General features: G+C 45.8%; 1 protein-coding gene across 5 annotated transcripts in view; it reads right to left on the bottom strand.

The window, feature by feature from the left end:
* Positions 1–23,761, bottom strand: part of tnr (tenascin R (restrictin, janusin)) — a 157,902-nt gene that overhangs the window by 8,288 nt on the left and 125,853 nt on the right. For all 5 annotated transcript variants that reach the window (XM_043700044.1, XM_043700043.1, XM_043700048.1 and 2 more), the window contains 3 exons: positions 19,242–19,393; positions 14,570–14,666; positions 13,485–13,646 (listed from right to left, as the gene is read on the bottom strand). In XM_043700044.1, coding sequence (XP_043555979.1) covers positions 13,485–13,646; positions 14,570–14,666; positions 19,242–19,393 — 411 coding nt within the window. The remainder of the gene's footprint in view (positions 1–13,484; positions 13,647–14,569; positions 14,667–19,241; positions 19,394–23,761) is intronic.

Raw genomic sequence — 23,761 nt, 5'->3', positions numbered from 1 at the left:
ACATCCTATAACATGAAGTCAACAACTCTGCATAATACTCCAGTTGAGGTCTACCTGTTGATGTTATACAAGGTCAACATCACCTCCCTGCTCCTGCAGTCTGTGCCCTAATAGAATGGAATAGCCTTTATTGTCAAGTGTACTTGAATGGGTGCAGTGAAAACTTTGTAGTATCACCTCTTGGCGCCATCTTCGGGACAGAGTATCTCGGTACAAACACATTAAATGTTAGCAGGAAATTTAAATTGTTAAAAAAAATTAGGATGGGAATACAGAGTGAGAATAAAAAGAAAGCAGGAATCATCAACAGTACTTCGTCTGGAGGCTCACTGATGATGTTACCAGGTAGGGTGACGAAACGTCTGGAAATGAACCTTCCAGCTCAGCGAGCAAACCTACATCCAGAGCCTCAACCTGAGCTACAAATCTTCTCAAAAAAAGTGTATATAAAATATTCAAGTTATAGTCCTCATAGTTCTTTTCCAAAATGGGTCTGTGCCCTCTGAGCTTCAGAACACCAAGCCACGCAGCCTCCACTCGCTGGCCTCCACCCAGGGCTCGCTCTGCTCCCGCTCTGGGCTCCGGCCCACAACTCAACCCGTGTTCACTGTGTTCCTGCTCCAGGACTTGGCCCGCACCAGTTTTGCTGTTGCTCCAGGCATCAAGGACACTGTTTGCTTTATTAACGGCTCTGTTTACTTGTTCTACCATCAGTGATTTATGCACATGTACACACAACTCCCTCTGCTCCCTTTAAAATTGTACCACTACTTAATACGGTTTTTCAATGTTTTTCCAACCAAAATCAACCACTTCATACTGCTGTGGATTAAATTCTTTCAGTAATGTGTCCACTCATTGCACCAATGCTGTTTGTGTCATTGTGCAGTTCAATTATTTGAAATATATCCTGTGTGACAAGCTTGTACAGTAAGGATTAAGGTGCAAAATGGATGTTTAATTAAAAATAATTATTATATCCCCAGCCTAGAACCTATCTGATGTCCTAAGGGAGATCTGACCTACACATGACTCCAAACGCACAGTAATAGGGTTGACTTAATTGCCCTCCAAAATGGCTTAGCAAGGCACTCAGTTCACAGGCAATTATGGGTGGGCAACAAATGCTGTTGCTCTCATATTTCATGAAAGAATCAAGAAAAAGAGTTTGTGACGTATTGCTTCCATTTTGACTTTGAATCACCTGTTGCATTGTTTAATAAACTTTGGTATTTCATTGCCTCAGAATCTTATATATTACTGACTTGAGAACCTGACTCTGTACGCCCTCTGGTGGGGGTGTACATTACTGAGGAGGCTCTATTGGAGCCTTATCCTATTCAGTAACATTACAATCCGACTTTAACTTGCAAAAAAAGCTGTCTGGATGAGGGTAATAATCTTGGCTGGCTCCTTTCCCTTGGGAAAGGATTCCACCAGCCTTTCAGATCCACCAGGATTTGCCTTTCTCTACCTGAGGTTGATCGGAACTATCGGAGAGATATTCCTGATTGGGATTGTCCCAAAAAAGGGGCGAGGATTACAATAGACGACAGGTCTATGTCATGAATAAACAGCAGATCTTCATCATTTTCATAGTTCCACCGTCATTGGCTTGTCTGCAAATTAGCTAAGTATTAATCTCCTCCAACTCTAAATATTTAAGTATCCTCCTTGGAACTTGACTGCATGACCTCAGTCACTGGTAACAACATGTACCCAACACACACACACACACACATGACAAATATAGATAGGTTGACACAAATACTGTGAGTGGAAAAATATAGAATCACAGAGTGGCCATTCAGCTCACTGTACCTGCAATGGCCTTACTATCTACTCCACCTCTATAACGTAGAACATAGAACGCTACACCACAGTACAGACCCTTAGGCCCTTGATGTTGCGCCAACCTGTGAAGTTAACCTGATGCCCTTCTAACCTACACCATTCCATTATTACCCATTAGTATGTCCAATGCCCATTTAAGTGCCCTTAACGTTGGCGAGTCTACTACCTTTGCAGTCAGGTCGTTCCACACCTCTACTACTCTCAGAGTAAAGAAACTACCCCTGATGTCTGTCTTAAATCTATCACCCCCTCAATTTAAAGCTACGTTCCCTCGTGTTAGCCTTCACCATCCGAGGAAGAAGGCTCTCACTGTCCACCCTATCTAACCCTCTGATTATCTTATACGTCTCAATTAAGTCACCTCTCAACCTTCTTCTCTCTAACGAAAATAGCCTCAAGTTTCTCAACCTTTCCTCGTAAGATCTTCCTTCCATACCAGGCAACATCCTAGTAAATCTCCTCTGAACCCTTTCCAAAGCTTCCACATCCTTCTTATAATGCAGTGACCAGAACTGTATGAACACTCCAGGTGCAGCCTTACCAGTGGCTTGTACAGCTGAAGCATGACCTTGTTCCTAGTAAATCTCCTCTGAACCCTTTCCAAAGCTTCCACATCCTTCTTATAATGCAGTGACCAGAACTGTATGCAACACTCCAGGTGCAGCCTTACCAGTGGCTTGTACAGCTGAAGCATGACCTTGTGGCTGTGAAACTCAATCCCCCTATCAATAAATGCCAACACACCATATGCCTTCTGAACAACCCTATCAACCTCGGTGGTAACTTTCAGTGATTTATGCATCTGGACACCGATATCTCTCTGTTCATCTACACTACCAAGAATTTTACCATTAGCCCAGTACTCTGCATTCCTGTTACTTCTTCCGAAGTGAACTACCTCATACTCTCTGCATTAAACCTCATGCCAATCTCCTGTTAAGTCACTGGGTTCTTACCACCCATAACAGGTGGTGGTGGAGGGTCGTGGTTTGGGCTGGAGGACTTGTAACCAGCGGTGTGCATCAAGGATCGGTGCTGGGTCCACTGCTTTTTGTCACTGAGATAAATGTGAATATAGAGGTATGGTTAGTAAGTTTGCAGATGACATCAAAGTTGGTGGACAGAGAAGAAGGTTATCTCAAAGTACAACGGAACCCTGATCAGATGTGCCAATGGGCCGAGGAATGGCAAATGTCATTTAATTCAGATAAATGTGAGCTGTTGCATTTTGGTAGGCAAATCAGGGCGGAATGTATTCACTTAATGGTCAGGTCCTGGGGATCGTTGCTGAACAAACAACCTGGAGTGCAGGTTCATAGATCCTTGAAAGTGGAGTCGCAGGTAGACAGGGTGGTGAAGAAGGCGTTTGGTATGCTTGCCTTTATTGGTGAATGCACTGAGTATGGGAATTGGGAGGTTATGTTGTGTCTGGACAGATCATTGAATAGGCTGCTTTTGGAGTATTATGTTCAGTTCTAGTCTCCCTGCTATAGGAAAGATGTTTTTTTTTATTAGATTCCCTACAGTGTGGAAACAGACCCTTCGGCCTAACAAGTCCACACCGACCCTCCGAAGAGTAACCCACTCAGATCCATTTCCCTCTGACAAATGCACCTAACACTATGGGCAATTTAGCATGGCCAATTCACCTGACTGGCACATCTTTGCACTGTGGGAGGAAACCGGAGCACCCAGAGGAAACCCACGCAGACACGGGGAGAATGTGCAAACTCCACACAGACAGTTACCTGAGGTGGGAATTGAATCTGGGACCCTGGTGCTGTGAGGCAGCAGTGCTAACCACTGAGCCACCGTGCCACTCCATTTTGTGAAACTTAAAAGATTTACAAGGGTGTTGTCAGGGTTGGAAGCTTTGAGCTAGAGGGAGAGGCTGAATATGCTGGAGCTATTTTGCCTGGAGCATTGGAGGCTGAGAGGTGACCTTATAGATGTTTATGAAATCATGTGGGGCATGGATAGGGTAAACAGACAAGGCTTTTTTTCCCCAGAGTAGTGGAGTCCAAAACCAGAGGGCATAGGTTTAAGATGAAAGAAGAAAGATTTAAAAGGGACCCAAGGTGCAACCTTTTCACGCAGAGGGTGGTGCTTGTGTGGAATGAGCTGCTAGGTGTGTTGGTGGAAGCTGGTACAATTACAACATTTAAAAGGCATCTGGATAGGTATACAAAGGTTTAGAAGGCTATGGTTCAAATGCTGGCAAGTGGGACTAGATTAATTTGATTTCTGGTCCCATGGACAAGTAGGACCGAAGGGTCTGTTTCTATGCTGTACATTTCTATGACTCTATCCAATGCCCTGTTGGATCCCTTCATTGAGCTTGTCCCCACCACATTTTCAGGCAGTGTATTCCTTACCCTAACTACTCACTGACTGAATGTTTTTTTTCTCACATCACTCTTGTTTCATTTGCACATCACTTTAAATCTGTGTCCCCTTGACAAGTGGGAACAGCTCCTCCCAATGTATCCCATCCAGCCTACTCATGGTTTTGAAAACCTCTATTAAATCTCACTCTTGGCCACCTTCCCTTCATGGGGAATAGTTCCAATTTATCCTCATCACTGAAGTTTCTCATTTCTGGAACTGTTCTTGTAAATCACTTCTGCACCGTCTCGAATATGTTCACATCTTTCCTACAATGTGTGCACAATACTCCAGCTGAGGTCTAACAAGTTCAACTAGTTCAACATCACCTCCCTGCTCTTGTACTCTATGTCCCTGCTAATAAAGGCAAGAACATTGTGTGCTGTATTGAATGTTCTTCAATGATCTGTGCACACCCAATGCTGGATGAATAGTAAATGCGGGAATGGGGAGTGTGGATCTGGATGGCATACTCTTCAGAGGGTTGGTGCAGACTTGATGGGCTGAGTGGCTTCTATCTGCATTGTCAGGATTCTGAAGATCTGAAGTCCAGACCACAAGGTGGAGCACTGTTTATCACAGTCTTTGATTTTAGCGATGTTGAGACAATGATGTCTGGAGGATAATGGCTTTTCTTCATTTCACTAGTTGATCAGCTGGATCGACATTTTTTTTGGGCTAGAGTTCTTTCTTTAATCTTTTTGTTTTTTTTATCTTTACTCAAATAAAGAGAAATGAGAGGTGATACATTCTGTCTGCAGGCTCTGCGTATTCCTCCCCCTCTCACCTCAGTATCTTTTTAACACTCTGCAGCCCAGCCACAATTAGATTAGTCCTCACTCAAAAGCCTCTCAGTGCTGCTCAATTAACTGCTTTAACAAAGTACCGCTGCCTGGCCCAATCCAAAACTAACAGACTGGATTTTCCAGTTGCACATCTCTCCTGGTATTTCAGCTAAAGCAGTTCAATTCCCATTTTAGTTTCTAGTCAGTTCACATCTTTGTTGCTTTCCTGGTCTTCGACAAGATGTTTGCCAAAACTTGCTTCCACAGCCATGTTTCCTTTCTCAGCGACTGCCAGTGACTCAGACCTACCCACATGGATTTCAACTCAACTTCCACCCTTCCTGTTTCAAATCTGCCCGGGATTACAAGTATCTCCAATGCATACAATATTCTTCAGACTGCTGCTCCCGCCACGTTCTGAGATCCACAATCAACGCAATGTGTCATCACATGCGCATACTTGAGTCCATGCTAAAGCAACATCGACTCACCCCCTCTCAAAGCCAGTTTCACTTCATCCTTCGCCTCATCTGTCACCTCAACTAAAGACTTTTTCTTATGGACACCAAGGCACACAAGTCCCAACAATTTATGGATTCCAACATACGTTACACAGGCCGTTCCTTAGCACCCACCCCTTCCCAGCCCTCAGATGCCATCACTTCCTGTTTCCCTGAGGCCACATCCCCTAATCTCAGCTCTTGCCATGTTTTCACCATACCTCCTCCAGCCTCAGGCGACTGTCTGTGTGGGGTTTGCACATTCTCCCCTTGTCTGTGTGGGTTTCCTCCGGGTGCTCCGGTTTCCTCCCACAGTCCAAAGATGTGCAGGTCAGGTGAATTGGCCATGCTAAATTGCCCATAGTGTTACGTGCATTAGTCAGTGGGAAATGGGTCTGGGTGGGTTACTCTTTGGAGGTCGGTGTGGACTGGTTGGGCCGATGAGCCTGTTTCCACACTGTAGGGAATCTAATCTAATCTAATCTCCTGACCTTCCCCTCTCTGAGAGTGAACGTACTGTCCTTGGCAAAGGACTCAGCTTCATATCTTTACGCTCCCCCTCTCCGACCTTAATGAATTCCGGGTTCGTCCCTGCCTCTGTCTCTATGCTCACTTTTTCAGACAGGACTTCCCTCATCCTCCATTCCACAGATCCCTTCACCTGCCTCCAGTATTCACCCTCCATTTTCCTGACCCCTTACCTGCCCTTGATCTCTTTATTGAAAACTGCCGACGTGACTTTGTCTGTTACAATTTCTCTGCTGCTTTCACGCAATAACCTGCTCCCTTTCAAAAAATCCGCACTTCACTCTCTCAAGTCAAACCCTAACTTGATTATCAAAACCGCCAACAAAGGTAGTGCTGTTATAGTCTGGTGCACTGGTCTTTCGCCTTGCAGGGACTCAACATCAGCTCTTGGGCACTCCTTCCTTCCATTCCCTGAACAGTGACTCCGCATGCAAACATCAAGCCACTGTTGCCAGGACGATCACCGACCCTCAATACTTTCGGAGCATCCTCCCCATTGCTTCCAACCTTGGAGTCTCCTAACCCCTGGTCAGCCTGTTTCTATCTCCTTCCCAAAATTCACAAAGCAGACTGCCCCAGTCGCCCCGTCATATTAGCCTGTTCCCACCTCACCAAACTCATTTCCTCTGACCTTGACTCCATCCTCTCTCTACTTCTCCAGACCCTGCCCATCTACAGCCACAATTCCTCTGATGCCCTCCACCATGTTGACACGTTCCAGTTCCTTGGCCCTAACTGCCTCCCGTTCACCATGGACGTCCAATCCCACAATACCTCCATTGCCCACCAGGACGGTCTGAGAGCTCTCGGCTTCTTCCTTGACCAGAGGCCTGAACAATCCCCATCCACCACCACTCTCCTCCACCTAGATGAACTTGTTCTCTCACTGAACAATTCCCCCTTTAATTCATCTCACTTCTGCCAAGTCAGAGGACTGGCTAAAAGCATGGGTCCCAGTTATGCCTGCCTCTTTATGGGATATGTGGAACAATCCTTGTTCCAGTCTTACACTAGCCCCCGCTCCACAACTCTTTGTTCAGTACATCGGCGACTGCTTTGGTGCTGCGTCATGCCCCCGCTCGGACCTTGAAGAAAAATTTGTTTGTTTGCCTCCAATTTCCACCCTCTAACACTGTCACATCATCCATTTCTATCACAATCCATCCTTTCCTTGACCTCTCTGTCTCCCTTTTGGGGAATAAACTGCCCACTGTCATCTGCTACAAAGCCACTGACTCCCATAGCTACCTTCAGTATAGCTCTTCAGTATAGCTTGCAAGGACTCCATCCCAATCCCCCAGTTTCTTTGCCAACATCGCATCTGTTTTGGGCGATGTCACCTTCCAAAGAAGCGCTGCTGACATGGCTTGCTTCTTCTATAACCGTGGTTTCCCACCCTTTGTGGTTGACAGGGTCCTCAATTGCTTCCACCCTTGCCCCTTCCCATCACTCACAACAGCGTGAGCGGATACCCCTGGTCCTTACTTTTCATCCCACCAGCCTCTGCATTCAAAGGTACATCCTCTGCCATTTTAGACAACTCCAGCAGAATGCCACCAGCAAACATATCTCTCCCGCACACCCCATCTGCATTTCGCAGGCATTATTCCCTCCTACGTTTCCTTCTTAAAAGGACTTACCGCGAGAGTCAGCGGCCTCCATTTGCAGCCGCAGCGGGAGCAGGGAGAGTGAGGAGCTGAGTGGGAGCAGTCCAACTGCACTCTGGGAGTGTACTGATTTACATGGACTTCAGTAAGGCATTTGATAAGGTTCCCCATAGTAGGCAGATGGAGAAAGTGAAGTCGCATGGGGTCCAGGATTTACTAGCTAGATGGGTGGACAACTGGCTGGGTGGCAGGAGACAAAGTGGAAGGGCGTTTATCAAACTGGAGACCTGTGACCAGCGGTGTCCCACAGGGATCTGTGCTGGGACCACTGTTGTTTGTGATATACATAAATGCTCTGGAGGAAGGTGTAGGTTGCCTCATTAGCAAGTTTGCAGATGACACTCAGATTGGTGGAATAGCAGAATGTAGGAGACTTGGATGGAGAAATGACAGATGGAATTCAATCCGGGCAAATGCAAGGTGATGCATTTTGGAAGATGCAATTCAAGAGCAAACTATACAGTACATGGAAATTGCTGGGGAAAAGCGATGTCGAAAGAGATCTGGGTGTTCAGGTCCATTGTACCCTAAAGGTGGCAATACAGGTCAATAGAGTTGTCAAGAAGGCATATGGCATACTTTCCTTCATCAGATGTGATTCGGAGATGCCGGTGTTGGACTGGGGTGTACAAAGTTAAAAATCACACAACACCAGGTTATAGTCCAACAGGTTTAATTGGAAGCACACTAGCTTTCGGAGCAACGCTCCACAATCACCTGATGAAGGAGCGACGCTCTGAAAGTTAGTGTGCTTCCAATTAAACCTGTTGGACTATAACCTGGTGTTGTGTGATTTTTAACTTCATCAGATGGGTATTGAGTACAAGAGTTGGCAGGTCATGTTACAGTTGTATAAGACTGTGGTTTGGCCACATTTGGAATACTGTGTATAGTTCTGGTTGCCACATTACCAAAAGGATGTGGATGTTTTGGAGAGGATTTTGGAGAGGAGGTTCACCAGGATGTTGCTTGGTATGGAGGACACTAGCTATGAGGAGAGGCTGAGTAGATTAGGATTATTTACATTAGAAAGACGGAGGTTGAGGGGGGACCTGATTGAGGTCTACAAAATCATGAGAGGTATAGACAGGGTGGATAGCAAGAAGCTTTTTCCCAGAGTGGGGGACTTAATTACTAGGGGTCACAGTTCAAGGTGAGAGGGGAAAAGTTTAAGGGAGATATGTGTGGAAAATTATTTACACAGAGGTTGGTGAGTGTCTGGAATGTATTGCCAGTCGAGGTGGTAGTGGCAGGCATGATAGCGTCATTTAAGATGTTTCTAGACGGATACATGAATGGGCAGGGAGCAGAGGGATACAGATCCTTAGAAAATAGGCAACAGGTTTAGATAGAGGATCTGGATTGGCACAAACTTGGAGGGCCGAAGGGCCTGTTTTTGTGCTATAATTTTCTTTGCTCTTTGTACCCTTGTCCATTTTACGACCACCAACACCACCCCATCTTCCCATGGCACCTTCCCAAATAACCGCAGAAAGTGCAACACCTGCCCCTTCACCTCCTCCCTGCTCACCATCGAAGGGCCTAAATAGTCTTTCCAGGTAAAGCAGCATTCCCAGTCTTGTGTACTGTATTCGCTGCACCCAGCAAGGCCTACTCTACATTGGAGAAATCAAACGCAGACTGGGTGACCACTTTGCAGAACACCTGCAGTCTGTGTGCAGACATGACCCCGACGTTCCCATAGCCAGTTATTTTAACACAGCGTCCTGCTCACATGCTCACATACCTGTCCTCGGCATACTGCAGTGTTCCAGTGAATTACAGTGAAAACCAGGGGAACACTATCTCACCTACAGGCTAGGTACTTTGCAGCCCTCTGGGCTTAATACTGGGTCCAACACCTTCAAATTGTGTACTAGCTCCCATGTCTTCCTTTTTGTTAACTTGTTACATTCTCTGTCACCATGCCCTCACCGCACCCACCCCCCCACTCCCCACACCCCAGTGGGATCATCTTCCCCTTCAAGTCTTGTAGTTAAACACACCATTGTTCTACCATTCCCACATCCCGATCACCTAATCTGAACTATCAACACCTTTTCTCTAACAGCACTCTAACCCCACCACTGCCAACATGCCCCCAATTATCACATTAGTACTGACCACTTCGCTGACACTCTGAGGAAGAGTCATCTAGACTCGAAAGGTGAGCTTGGCTGTCTCCGTGGATGCGTACTGACTTGCTGTGATCTCCAGCATTTGTGGTTTTCAGTGCAGTAACTTGCTCCTACTCAGACAGAAAAGGTTTTGTCTCTTACCCAAACACAAAGAGAACACCCTAACTATAGAACCTTCTGTAATAAATCACCAAGAGTTCAGAGATCAGTCTTGGTATGTGGAAAACTGACTCATCGACTGTGGACCCAGATCAGACCCCTGACAGTAACTTTGACAAATTTCCAAAGCCCTCCTCCCATGGACTGAGGGTGGAGCATTCAATTGGGAAAAGGACAAATGATGGGAAAATCTTACATTAATAAAGCAGTTAAACTCCACTACTTCTAAACAATCCAACAGACAGTACAAATGAGAACCTACTTTTTAAATAAAGGCATTTGATATAAAAAGCCCAATGGTTAATTTGAACATAGCAAAGGATGGCTCAGTGGTTAGCACTGCAGCCTCACAGCGCCAGCGACCCAGGTTCGATTCTAGCCTTGGGCGACTGTCTGTGTGGAGTTTGCACATTCTCCCCGTGTCTGTGTGGGTTTCCTCCCACAATCCAAAGATGTGCAGGCTGGGTGAATTGGCCATGCTAAATTGTCCATAGTACTTAGGGATGCGTAGGTTAGGTGCATCAGTCAGAAGTAAGTGTAGAGTAGTAGGGAAGGGGAATGAGTGTGGGTGGGTTACTCTTCGGAGGATCGGTGTGGACACGTTGGGTCAAATGGTCTGTTTTCACACTGTCGGGATTCAATGATTCAAGATTCCGCAAATATCTCTGTGATAGTGGGTGCGTGCCTTTCTGTGAGGGTCAGCACCTTCGGGAGAGGAGGCAGTGGGGTCTGTATCTCCTAGTGAGGGTTGGGACTTTCAGGAGAGGAAGGGAGAGATATGTTTCAGGAAATAGTGGAATGTGCCCTCATCGTGCTGACCGCCCTGAGGAAACCATGAATGGGTGAGACAAGGAGTTGCAGAAACACGTTGCAAAATGAGCCAGCCACAACTGAAGTGGACTGACTGTGTTATTGCAGTGAATTGACATCAGCTAACATTCGAGATGGAGTTTCAGGGCCAGGTACGCAGAGGTTTTCTCAGATTTGGACAGTGAATATCCACATGGGCAGTGAGTTTCAACTCCTAAGCACTCGATCTGGAGAAAAATTCTTCCTCACATCCCCTGCTCCCCGCGATCTCCTGAACAAAATCTTCAATCTGAATCGAGTTGAAAAGTGTGGCGCTGGAAAAGCACAGCAGGTCAGGCAGCACCGAGGCAGGGAGTCAACGTTTCGAGTATAAGCCCTTCATCATCATTCCTAAGAGTGGTGGCACGGTGGCTCAGTGGTTAGCACTGCTGGGTTTGATTCCAACCTTGGGTGACTGTCTGTGTGGAGTTTGCACATTCTCCCCGTGTCTCCGTAAGTTGCCTTCGTGTGCTCCAGTTACCTCCCACAATCCAAAGATGTGCAGGTTATGGTGAATTGGCCATGCTAAATTGCCCATAGTGTTAGGTGCATCAGTCAAGGGGAAATATAGGGTAGAGGAATGGGTCTGGCTGGGTTACTCTTCAGAGGGTCGGTGTGCACTTGTTCGGCCAAATGGCCTGTTTCCATATGGTAGGGAATCTAATCTAATTGACTCTTCTGCTCCTCAGATGCTGCCTGACCTGCTGTGCTTTTCCCTACATTTTTTGACTCTGACTCTCTGGCATCTGCAATCTTCACTTTCTCCTCCACGTTATAATTGTGTCCATCTTGATCAAATCTCCTCTCGATCTCCTTTGCTCCATGGATAACAACGTTGTCAGTAAAACCTCTAATCACTGGACCCATTCTGGTAAATCCTCCCCTGCACACTCTCAAGAACACTCACATCCTGCCGAGCATGTGGGGATCACAGCTGGAAACAATGCTCTTTATAGAGCCTAACCAGAACTTTAGAAAGGTTCTGTATCACCTCTGTGCTTATGTCCTTGATGTCTCTGTTTATGAAGCTCAAGATCTTTGCAAACCACTCTCTCAATATAGACCAACAGACATTGACTCCACCTGCCACTTTTCTGCCCAATTCTGCAAATGTTTTTCGATTCATGTACTAGATCACTCCATACCACATCATTGTACAGTTGCTCTCCATTTGAATAATATTCTTGCTACACTTCTAGTTGGAGTTGGAGCTCCATGTTAAGTTTGGGTCTCCTTGCTGAAGGAGGGTGTTCAAAGTTTGTGAGAAGATTTGTAGCTCGGGTGCTCGTTGTTGTGGTTCTGTTCGCCGAGCTGGGAATTTGTGTTGCAGACGTTTCATCCCCTGTCTAGGTGACATCCTCAGTGCTTGGGAGCCTCCTGTGAAGCGCTTCTGTGATATTTCCTCCGGCATTTATAGTGGCCTGTCCCTGCCGCTTCCGGTTGTCAGTTTCAGCTGTCCGTTGCAGTGGCCGGTATATTGGGTCCAGGTCGATGTGCTTGTTGATGGGACAACACTACTATTATAGGACAAGCCAAACAGAGAACAGCCAGGGAATTCCTAGAGGCATCCACAGATTCAATCAATAATTTTATAAACTCCTATAAAGGCTCCTGTCAGCTGCCGATATTCCAGTGAAAAAGGTCCCAGCATATCCAGCCTCTCCTTATAACTCAAACCTTCCCATCTCAGTAAAACGCTTGCAAGTATTTCTTCACCCTTTCCAGTTTATTTACATCTTTCCGTATAGCAGGGTAACGAGAATTGTACATAGTATTCCAAATGTGGCCTTATGAGTCCTAATCTTATTAGATTAGATTATTTACAGTGTGGAAACAGGCCCTTCGGCCCAACAAGTCCACACCGTACCTAACACTACGGACAATTTAGCATGGCCAATTCACCTAAACTGCACATCTTTGGACTGTAGGAGGAAACCCACGCAGAGAATGTGCAAACACCACACAGACAGTTGCTCGAGGCTGGAATCAAACCTGAGACCTTGGTGCTGTGAGACAACAGTGCTAACCACTGAGCCACCGTGCCGTCCCTATTTAGGGGAAACATGCGTGGAAAGTTCTTCACAGAGAGGGCTGTGATCTGCCAGCGGAGGTGGTAGAGGCGGGCACGATGGCATCATTTAAGATGTATCTAGACAGATACATGACTAGGCAGGGAGCAGAGGGATACAGATCCTTAGAAAATAGGTGACAGGTTTAGACAGAGGATCTGGATCGGCACAGGTTTGAAGGGCCGAAGGGCCTGTTCTTGTGCTGTAATGTTCTTTGTTCTTCTTTGCTCTAAAACAGCCAGATTGGTGTAAAAGCTCATATGGCTCACCCTGATCTTAGGTGAGAAAATTTGTTGACTTGTTCTGGCGAATTCATTAAAAGATGCACCACAGGAGGTCCACTGTGCGTCAACTGACACCACATAGATTGGCATGGTTTAAAAAGGCAGGTCACCACTACCTTCTCCAGGGTAATTAGGGATGGGGGATAAATGCTGGTCCAGCCAGGTGACGAACAAACACTAAACACAAAAATGCTGACTTTGTGTAGGATCCACGATATTACCCAGCCATACATTTTCCGCCACATCAATGTGTTAGAGATCCTCACCAGCTGTCCCACTGTAATCTCCAATCCTCAGCTTGTACAGGTTCCGGGCATCACTCAAGTAGAACCGATCATACGTTGCATAGACTGATTCACGGCCATCACGGAGATCGATTCGCAACTCATATCTGGTTTGGGCAGAGATCTTGTGAATGTTGTCCAACCCTATGTCCGTAGAATAACAAAGATCTACAAGTTACAGGTGGCAAAAGATAGTTGTGATTTTGAACAGTTACGCAAAATGACAATATGTTTGGAGAGGGTCAGACAGTGTATTAATTGGAGTAAAAGTGCATTTGTATTGCATGACTCAGAGTCACAGTGTGTTTGGATTGTGTTACTCAGGGTAATTGTGTATTTAGGTTGAGTTATTCAGAGTAACAGCATGTTTTGATTGTATTACTCAAACCAAATACACCGTCACTCTTGAGTAACACAATCCAAACATGCTGTTACTCTACGTCATGCAAATTAAATACACCATTACTCTGAGTCACACAATCCAAACACTGAGAAACACATGTTTTATCTTGAAAAAAACCTTTTACTCTGTGCAATACTCTTAGACATACTGGCACCCTGTGTAACATCTTTGCTGAGCAACACAATCTGAGTAACATAATCCAGATATGCTATCTTTTTGAGTAACACAAATCGAACACACTGTTACTCTGAATGATACAATCTGAACACGCTTTCACTTTGAATAACAGTGTGCTTGAGAGTACTATACAGGCCGAAGGGCCTGTTTCTACACTATAGGTAATCTAAAAAATAAATGTGATGCCACAAAGGCAAAGAGTAAGACAACAAGATATAAGATTCCCTGGATGACAAAAAGAGGACAAAGCAAGGTTAAAAAAGTTAAAGCTTACTGAGAGCTCAATGTGACTGAGCATCCAGTAGAGTACAAAATGGTGGGGTGAAATTAAAGAGAAGTTGAGAAGCCTCATGCCTTGACTGAGAAATGGTATAAGTGAGAGAGCGGAGGAAGTTGAAAGCCAGGACAATAAGTGATAACCACGTGAAAGACAGTCTCAATCTCCCTAAAACAGCAGGGAATAAATTCTTGAATTTATTTTATTTACCTAGCCAGAATTCATCCTCTAGATTTCCAAAGCCCACTCGATAATCAGTCCACTTGCGTGCAAAGTCTGTCAGTCCATTCTGCCGCCTCTGGAGCACCTGTATCAGCAAAAGGTAGTACATTAACTGTACCCTCAACGTCACCAAGTTACCTTCACTGCTCTCACACTCTGCTGACAGCCTTAAACCTGAGAAGTTTCGAGTACAGCATGGGAGTTATCTGATAACATGGACCAACTGAATGTGGAAAACTAATCATCTAGAATAAGGAATTCTTAATTCTATCCTAACTGTGCTTTCCCTGTCCTGGGTGGGTTTGATGGGACAGTGCAGATGCTACTTTACCTTCTGTTTGAAAAGTAGAGTTAGCTTTATTGCATTTTTAGTTGAGTCTGAGAGGCTTTCCATCACCCCATGCTGTCTGTGACCTGGGAATGTTTGACAGGGACAGTTAGATTAGATTACCTACAGTGTGGAAACAGGCCCTTCGGCCTAACAAGTCCACACCGACCCTCCGAAGAGTAACCCAGCCAGACCCATTTCCCTCTGACTAATGCACCTAACACTATGGGCAATTTAGCATGGCCAGTTCACCCGACCTGCACATCTTTGTGACTGTGGGAGGAAACCGGAGCACCCAGAGGAAACCCACGTAGACACGGGAGAATGTGCAAACTCCACACAGACAGTGGCCCGAGGGTGGAATCAAACCTGGGTCCCTGGTGCTGTGAGGCAGCAGTGGTAACCACTGAGCCACCATGCTGCCCTTAGCAGAAGCTTTATTCTGTTATAAAACATAGAGCAAAGAGTACAGGCCCTTTGCCCCTCGATGTTGTGCCGGTCTTTTATCCTACTCTAAGATCAAACTAACCAACATACTCTATCATCCATGTGCCTATCCAAGAGTTACCTAAATGTCCCAAATGTATCTGACTCTACTACAACCGTCTGCAGTGCATTCCACGCACCCACCACTCTCTGTGTAAAGACCCTATCTCTGACATTCCTCCTAAATCTTCCTCCAACCACCTTAAAATTATACCTCCTTGTGATAAACATTTCCGCCCCAGGAAATGGTCTTTGGCTATCCACTCTATCCATGCCTCTCATCATTTTGTACACCTCTATCAAGTCACCTCTCATTCTTCTTTGCTCCAATGAGAAAAGCGCCCTCAGCCTTTCTTCATGAGACATGCCCTACAATTCAGGCAGCATCCTGGTAAATCTCCCTGCACCTTCTCTAAAGCTTCCACATCCTTCCGATAATGAGGCGACCAGAACTGAACACTATTCCAAGTGTGCTCTAACCAGGGCTTTATGGAGCTGCAGCATAACCTCGAGGCTCTTAAACTCAATCCCGCTGCTAATGAAAGCCAACACATTATATGCTTTAATAACTCTGTCAACCTTGGTGGCAACTTTAAGGGATTTCTGGATCCCAATCTCCCTCTGTTTCTCCACACTGCTCAGAATCCCGCCTTTAACCCTGTAATTTGCATTCAAATTCGACCTTCTAAAAACGAATCGCTTCACACTTTTCGAGGTTGAACTCCATCTGGCAATTATCAGCCCATTCCTGTATCCTGTCAATGTCCCGTTGCAACCCACAACAGCCCTCCACACTATCCGCAACTCCACCAAACTTTGTATCATCGGCAAACTTATGAACCCACGCTTCCACTTCCTCATCCGAGTTTTTAAAATAAAAATCACAAAGATCAGAGGTCCCAGAACAGATCCCTGTGGAACATCCAATGGTCACCGAGCTCTAGGCTGAACACTTACTATCAACTACCACCTTCTGTCTTCTATGAGCCAGCCAATTCTGTATCCAGACAGATAAATTTCTTTGTATCCCATGCCTCCTTACTTTCTGAATGAGCCTACTATAGGGAACCTTATCAAACACCTTTCTAAAATCCATATACACCACATCAATATGTTTTGGCACATCCTCAAAGAATTCAATAAGGTTTGTGAGGCATGACCTGCCCCTCACAAAGCCTTCCTGAAGAAGGGCTCATGCCCGAAACATCGATTCTCCTGCTCCTTGGATGCTGCCTGACCTGCTGTGCTTTTCCAGCAACACATTTTCAGCTCTGATCTCCAGCATCTGCAGTTCTCACTTTCTCCTAGTTCAACATATACCAGAGTACCAGAAATACTTAAAGAAAAATGTGCTACCCCCCCCCCCCAATCAGCTGGCATTACTCCAGTGGACAGTGAGGACACAAAGATTATTGCCAAAGGCGCAGCAATCTCTTCCCTCGCTTCCTGCAATAACCTTGGGTATATCCCGTCTGGTCCAAGGGACTTACCTATTCTCATGTTTTCCAACATTTCCAGCACATCCTCTTTCTTAACATCAATCTGTTCGAGCATATCAGACAGTTTCACGCTCTCCTCACAACCGACAAGGTCTCTCTCACGAGTGTATACTGAAGCAAAGTATTCATTAAGGACCTCCCCTACTTCCTCCAACTCCAGGCACAAGTTCCCTCCACTATCCCTGATCGGCCATACCCTCACTCTGGCCATCCTCTTGTTCCTCACATAAGTGTAGAACACCTTGTGATTTTTCCTTAATCCTACCCGCCAATTCTTTTTCATGCCCCTCTAGCTCTCTTGTGTCCATTCTTCAGTTCCTTCCTGGCTACCTTGTAACCCTCTGGAACCCTGTCTGATCCTTGCTTCCTCAACCTTCAGTAAGCTTCCTTCTTCCTCTTGACTAGATGTTCCACATCCCTTGTCACCCACAGTTCCTTCACCCTACCACCCTTCCTTGCCTCAGTGGGACAAATCTATCCAGCAATATCAGCAAGTGCTCCCTGAATAACCTCCACATTTCTGTTTTGCATTTCCCTGAGAATATCAGTTCCCAATTTATGCTCCACAGTTCCTGCCTAATAGCATTGTAATCCTCCCTTACCCCAATTAATTACTTTCCTATACCGTCTGCTCCTATCTGCTCCATGCTGTCCCTGTCCTGGGTGTGTTTGAGGTGGACAATGTAGAGGGTTTTTTTTTCTTTCACTTTAAAAGATTAGAGGGAGAATTACTCTGTATCCATTCTGTACCTATCCTAGGAGTGTTGGATCCTTAGACTCTGAGTTTAAGAACTAATTCCATGCAAAGCATAGAAGAGTTTCTGGAGGACAGAAAGTTTTAGATTAGATTAGATTACTTACAGTGTGGAAACAGGCCCTTCGGCCCAACAAGTCCACACCAACCCGCCGAAGCGTAACCCACCCAGACCCAATACCCCTACACCTAACACTACGGGCAATTTAGCATGGCCAATTTGCCTAACCTGCACACTTTTTGGATTGTGGGTGGAAACCGGAGCACCTGGAGGAAACCCACGCAGACACGGACAGACAGTGGCCCGAGGCTAGAATCAAACCTGGGTCCCTGATGCTGTGAGGCAGCAGTGCTAACCACTGAGCCACCGTGCTGCCCTTAGCAGAAGCTTTATTCTGTTATAAAACACAGAACAAAGAGTAGTACACCGTGGGCCACCGTGCCGCCCACAAACCTGATGGTTTGCCTTGTTCTAAGGTGTCAAACAGTGCCTGAGTTTTGATTATCACTGTGATGCACACAAGACCATGCTGACACAGGGGCAGGAATGTGGCTCAGTGGTTAGCACTGCTGCCTCACAGCGTCAGGGACCCGGGTTCGATTCCAGCCTCGGGCAACTGTCTGTGTGGCGTTTGCACATTCTCCCCGTGTCTGTGCGGGTTTCCTCTGGGTGCTCCAGTTTGCCCATAGTGTTCAAGGATGTGCAGGTTAGGTGAATTGGCCATGCTAAAATTGCCCATAGTGTTCAGGGATGTGCAGGTTAGGTGCATTAGTCTGGGGTAAATGTAGAGTAGTGTAGGGGAATGGGTCTGGGTGGGATACCCTTGGGAGGGTCGGTGTGGACTTGTTGGGCCTAAGGGCCTGTTTCCACACTGTAGGGACTCTATGACTCTTCCTCTGACTGGTTTGTACTCAAGGCTAGAGAATGGTTGACCTTTAGTTTCCCAGCCTGTGCTTGGTCTTCAGGATTAATCCTACCTGGAGGACCCCCTGGACTTTGTCACACATTTCCCCAAGTCAAGGTACCCTTGATTCCCCCTCTGCCTCTGTGGGTGTTGAGTCCCAGACTCAACGGGCACTTCACTCACCAGCACCTTGGCACAATGGTCATTCTGAAGCTACACTTTCTAAACAAAAAATATCTGCTCCCAACCTGCAGATTGAGATGTGAATTTCTGCCTTGACACTGCTCAAACACTGAGCTCACCCCTGTGTCACATTCAGCGCACACTCACAAGAGCATTTCATCTGCAGTACTATCGCTCTGCTCAGTTTTCTAAGTAAGAGTGTGCCACCATTTGGAGGTCCCTTCATGAGTATGACAGCCCGCTTTCAAGGCTTCAGCTGACAGAAATGAGGATCTTAGAGTCAGCGAGTCATAGAGATGTATAGCATGGAAACAGATCCTTCGGTCCAACCCATCCATGCTGACTAGATATCCCAACCCAATCTAGTTCCGCCTGCCAACACCCGGCCCAAATCCCTCCAAACCCTTCCTATTCATATACCCATGCAAATGCCTTAGTGAAGATGTCCATAATCTGAATATCATCGCCCAGTTACTGTCCAAAGAGAGGGTGGAGTGTTACTCACGAGCCATCCGCCATTATCAGTGGTCATGTCACAGTAGACCTGCATGCTTTGCTGTGGCTCTCCATTTAGGTAGATGGTGTAGATGCCACTGATGGTGTCTCCATTAAGTAGGTGTTGTGTACAGTCCCAAGGGTACGGATAAAGGCGTCCGGCTACATTGAAGAAACAAGGAATTAGGACATCCAGAACTGAAGGAGACAGGGCACGCAAGAGAAATGACGCATCCTTCCAATTCTCACGCAGCTCCTCAGCCTGGAGGAGTATCTAAACAGAGGTTCAATATCCCAATGAAGCAGCCGCCATATAAATTATTCACAAGGAATCAATGAAACAATGGCCCATTGAAACCAGCTTTGATCACAAATCATCATTTTGATTCACAATCGGATTAGAGAGTCATAGTTTGATACAGCGCAGTAAAGGTCCTTTGGCCCTTTAAGCCTGCATCGACTTAACTATCACTAAAGGTGCGCGAATCCCAATTTGTTGCATATCCTTGAATGTTATCATATTTCGAGTGCTCATCCAAATATTTTTTAAAGGTTGTAACGTTTCTGACTTCCACTGCCTTCCCAGCAGTGTCTTCCACTATCTTCTAACCTTGAGGATTCTTGGACCTTCGGACCTATTCCCACTTCTTCACTCCTGAAGGACAGTTCTCTGGGGTTTTATCATTGCTGAGAATGGGCTTTGTTTGAATTGATTTTCAATGGGGGCATGAGAGGCAACTAAGTGCAGCCACTACTGTATTCAAGACAGTGTGTTCCAGTATGGTCCCGGTCCAGACTCACGGTGGGTGGTTGCGGTGGGGCGGAAGGGCGATGCCATCTGTCAAACCCACCCACCAATTTTGGAAACCCGGTGGAGTCATCAGCCTGAATTGTGGCAATCCTGTTTAAGGTGGGAAAAGCTGGAAGAGGAAAGAAGGTTTGGCTTGTTGGATTTTACCAGGATTTGACTTTCCAAAACATTCATTGAGAATCTTACCAAATGCTCTGCCTGCACTCTTAGGTCTCATTTTTGATACTCTATCAGGCCTTATTCTTAGAAATTTATAAAGCATCTAGGTCATTTGCATGGTATGTTTTACATGCCCTCCCTTAACTTCTTTAATTTCTCTTTAATTTCACCCTACCATTTTGTACTCTACTGGATGCTCAGTCACACTGAGCTCTCAGTAAGCTTTAACTTTTTTAACTTTGCTTTGTTCTCTTTTTGTCATCCAGAGAATCTTATATCTTGTTGTCTTACTCTTTGCCTTTGTGGCATCACATTTATCCTGACCTTTTTTTTTAGATTACCTACAGTGTGGAAAGAGGCCCTTCGGCCCAACCAGTCCACACTGACCCTCCGAACAGTAACCCACCCAGACCCATTTCCCTCTGACTAATGGGCAATTTAGCATGACCAATTCACCTAACCTGCGCATTTTTGGACTGTGGGAGGAAACTGGAGCACCCGGAGGAAACCCACGCAGACACGGGGAGAACGTGCAAACTCCACACAGCCTGAGGCTGGAATCGAACCTGGGACCCTGGTGCTGTGAGGCAGCGGTGCTAACCACTGTGCCACCGTGCTGGCAAAGGGCCTTCATATCATCCCTTTGGATGCCCTGACTCTGATTTACCCTCAAGGAACAGTTCCCAGTCCACTTTTGCTAAATTGCTTCTCAGTTTAGTAAAACAGGTCTTCCCCTCATTTAAAACCCTTTCTTTTTAACCATTGTCCTTTTCAGAGAATCCCTCCAATGTGGGACAGGCCCTTTGGCCCAACAAGTCCACACCGACCCTCCGAAGAGAAACCCACCCAGACCCATTCCCCTGTATCTACCTCTGACCAATACACCTAATCTATAAATCCCTGATGGGATGTGCAATTTTAGCATGGCCAATTCACCTAACCTGCACATCTTTTGGATTGTGGGAGGAAACCAGAGCACCCGGAGGAAACCCACGCAGACACAGGGAGAATATGCAAACTCCACACAGACAGTGGTCCGAGGCTGGAATCTAACCCGGGTCCCTAGTGCTGTGAGGCAGCAGTGCTAACCAACTGAGCCAGTGTGGCGCCTACAATTTTAATGGAATTATATTTACTCCCACCCTCACCACTGTTGCTTCCTACCTGCTCAGCTTCATTCCTTAAAGACAAATCCAGAATGACTCCCTTATATCTCCAACCATCCCAAAATGTTGTTAGGTTTGCCACAGACTAACTAAATTCTACCTTCCTGCCCTCACTAACTGAATCCTCTCAGATATCTTAAAGTACAGCGTCTGGGTCCATAACTTTCAGTTGAAACGTTGGGATTGCCGGTGCTATGACAGTGTTGTTCCTCACTCTCTGCTGTCACCACCAACTAACAATTTGGACTCCTTTCTCAGCTACTTCTGTGTTCACTGCCAAAACCTGCTGCTATTCGGGATTGTTCTCTCTAAACTGTTCTGCTTACTTCCTCAAAACTCAGGGAATTCCAAGAGGACAGGCTGTTTGAGCCAAGGTCAATGGAAAAAAATTCTCGCCCCAGCCAAGAGATCCCTGTCAATGTCTCTGGCTTAAAAACCGTATCACATGGATGCTTGTTGGAATCTGGAAATGGTTCCAAATTGCTGAGTAGATGACTAACAGTCCTGTTGAAATGAGTGAATGCGACAATGTTCAATCCGTGGTGAATATAGTTCACAGCTTCCATACTGAAACCTGTTGGCCTGGGATATGTGTTGAAACTAATGAGACCATCAGTGATGACGCTTACAGCCAAGTAAATCTGACAGCAACTTTTGGATGCCACACATGCCCAGTTAAACCAGGCAATGCAGATGGTGCTCCTATTTAATGTGTGTTGCTCCAGTCCACACTGACAGAGTCAGCCCTGTAATGAAGAGAACCTGTGATACTTGCATTCAGGAGTCATAGAGTTTTCAAGGATGTGATTATTCGTGAGAATCAACCTCTGACCCTGAAAAAATAACTTTACAAGTGTCATATTCCCTCAGAGCAACTAATTATAGACCAGTCAGCCTTACTTCAGTTGTGAGTAAAGTGTTGGAAAAAGTTATAAGAGATAGGATTTATAATCATCTAGAAAGGAATAAGTTGATTAGGGATTCCAGCAATAAAGTTTCAACTTTGATCTCCAGCATCTGCAGACCTCACTTTCTCCTCTTTGAGAGGGTGACCAAACAGGTGGATGAGGGTAAAAGTGGTTGATGTGGTGTATATGAATTTCAGTAAAGACGGTAGGCTACTGCACAAAATACAGAGGCATGGGATTGAGGGTGATTTTGCAGTCTGGATCAGAAATTGGCTAGCTGACAGAAAACAGAGGGTGGTGGTTGATGGGAAATGCTCATCCTGGAGTTCAATTACTAGTGGAGAACCGCAAGGATCTGTTTTGGGGCCACTGTTTTTGTCATTTTTATAAATGACCCGGATGGGGGTGTAGAAGGATGGCTTAGTAAATATGCGGGTGACACTAAGGTCAGTGGAGTTGTGAATAATGCTGAAGGATGTTGCAGGTTACATAGGGACATAGATAAGCTGTAGAGCTGGGCTGAGAGATGGCAAATGGAGTTTAATGTGGAAAAGTGTGAGGTGATTCACTTTGGAAGGAGCAACAGGAATATAGAGTAGTGGGCTAACGGTAAGATTCTTGGCAGTGTAGATGGGCAGTTCTTGGCTTCCATATATATATATATAGATCCTTGAAAATTACCACCCAGGTTGATAGGGTCATTAAGAAGGCATATGGTGTGTTAGCTTTTATTGGTAAAGGGATGGAGTTTTGGAGCCATGAGGTCATGTTGCAACTGTACAAAACACTGGTGCAGCCGCATTTGGAATATTGCGTACAGTTCTGGTCACCGCATTATAGGAAGGATTTGGTAGGGGTTCAGAGGAAATTTACCAGGATGTTGCCTGGTACAGAGGGGTGGTCTTTGAGGAAAGGCTGAGGGAGCTGAGGCTGTTTTCGTTAGAGAGAAGAAGGTTGAGAGGTGACGTACTTGAGACATATAAGATAATCAGAGGGTTAGATAGGGTGGACAGTGAGAGCCTTTTTCCAAGTATGGTGCTGGCTCGCACGAAGGGACATAGCTTTAAATTGAATGGTGATCGATATAGGACAGATGTCAGAGGTAGCTTCTTTACTCAGTGGGTATGAGGGGCGTGGAACGCCCTGCCTGCAACAGTAGTAAACTCGCCAACTTTAAGGGCATTTAAATGGGCATTGGACAGACTTATGAATGAAAATAGAATAGTGTAGATTAGATGGGCTTCAGATTGGTTCCACAGGTTGGCGCAACATCTGGGGCCGAAAGGCCTGTACTGCGCTGTAATGTTCTATGTTTGAATTCGGAGGATTTAAAATATGAAGGGTTTTTTTGTTTTTGTAGTTCTTTCTTTCTCAGTTAGCTCCATCTGTAGAGTCGTAGAGTCATAGAGATGTACAGCATGGATACAGACCCTTCAGTCCAACCCGTCCATGCTGACCAGATATCCCAACCCAATCTAGTCCCACC

Source organism: Chiloscyllium plagiosum, chromosome 11, assembly GCF_004010195.1.
Source record: "Chiloscyllium plagiosum isolate BGI_BamShark_2017 chromosome 11, ASM401019v2, whole genome shotgun sequence".
Classification (NCBI taxonomy): Eukaryota; Metazoa; Chordata; class Chondrichthyes; order Orectolobiformes; family Hemiscylliidae; genus Chiloscyllium; species Chiloscyllium plagiosum.
This window is presented reverse-complemented; position numbering and strand designations above follow the sequence as displayed.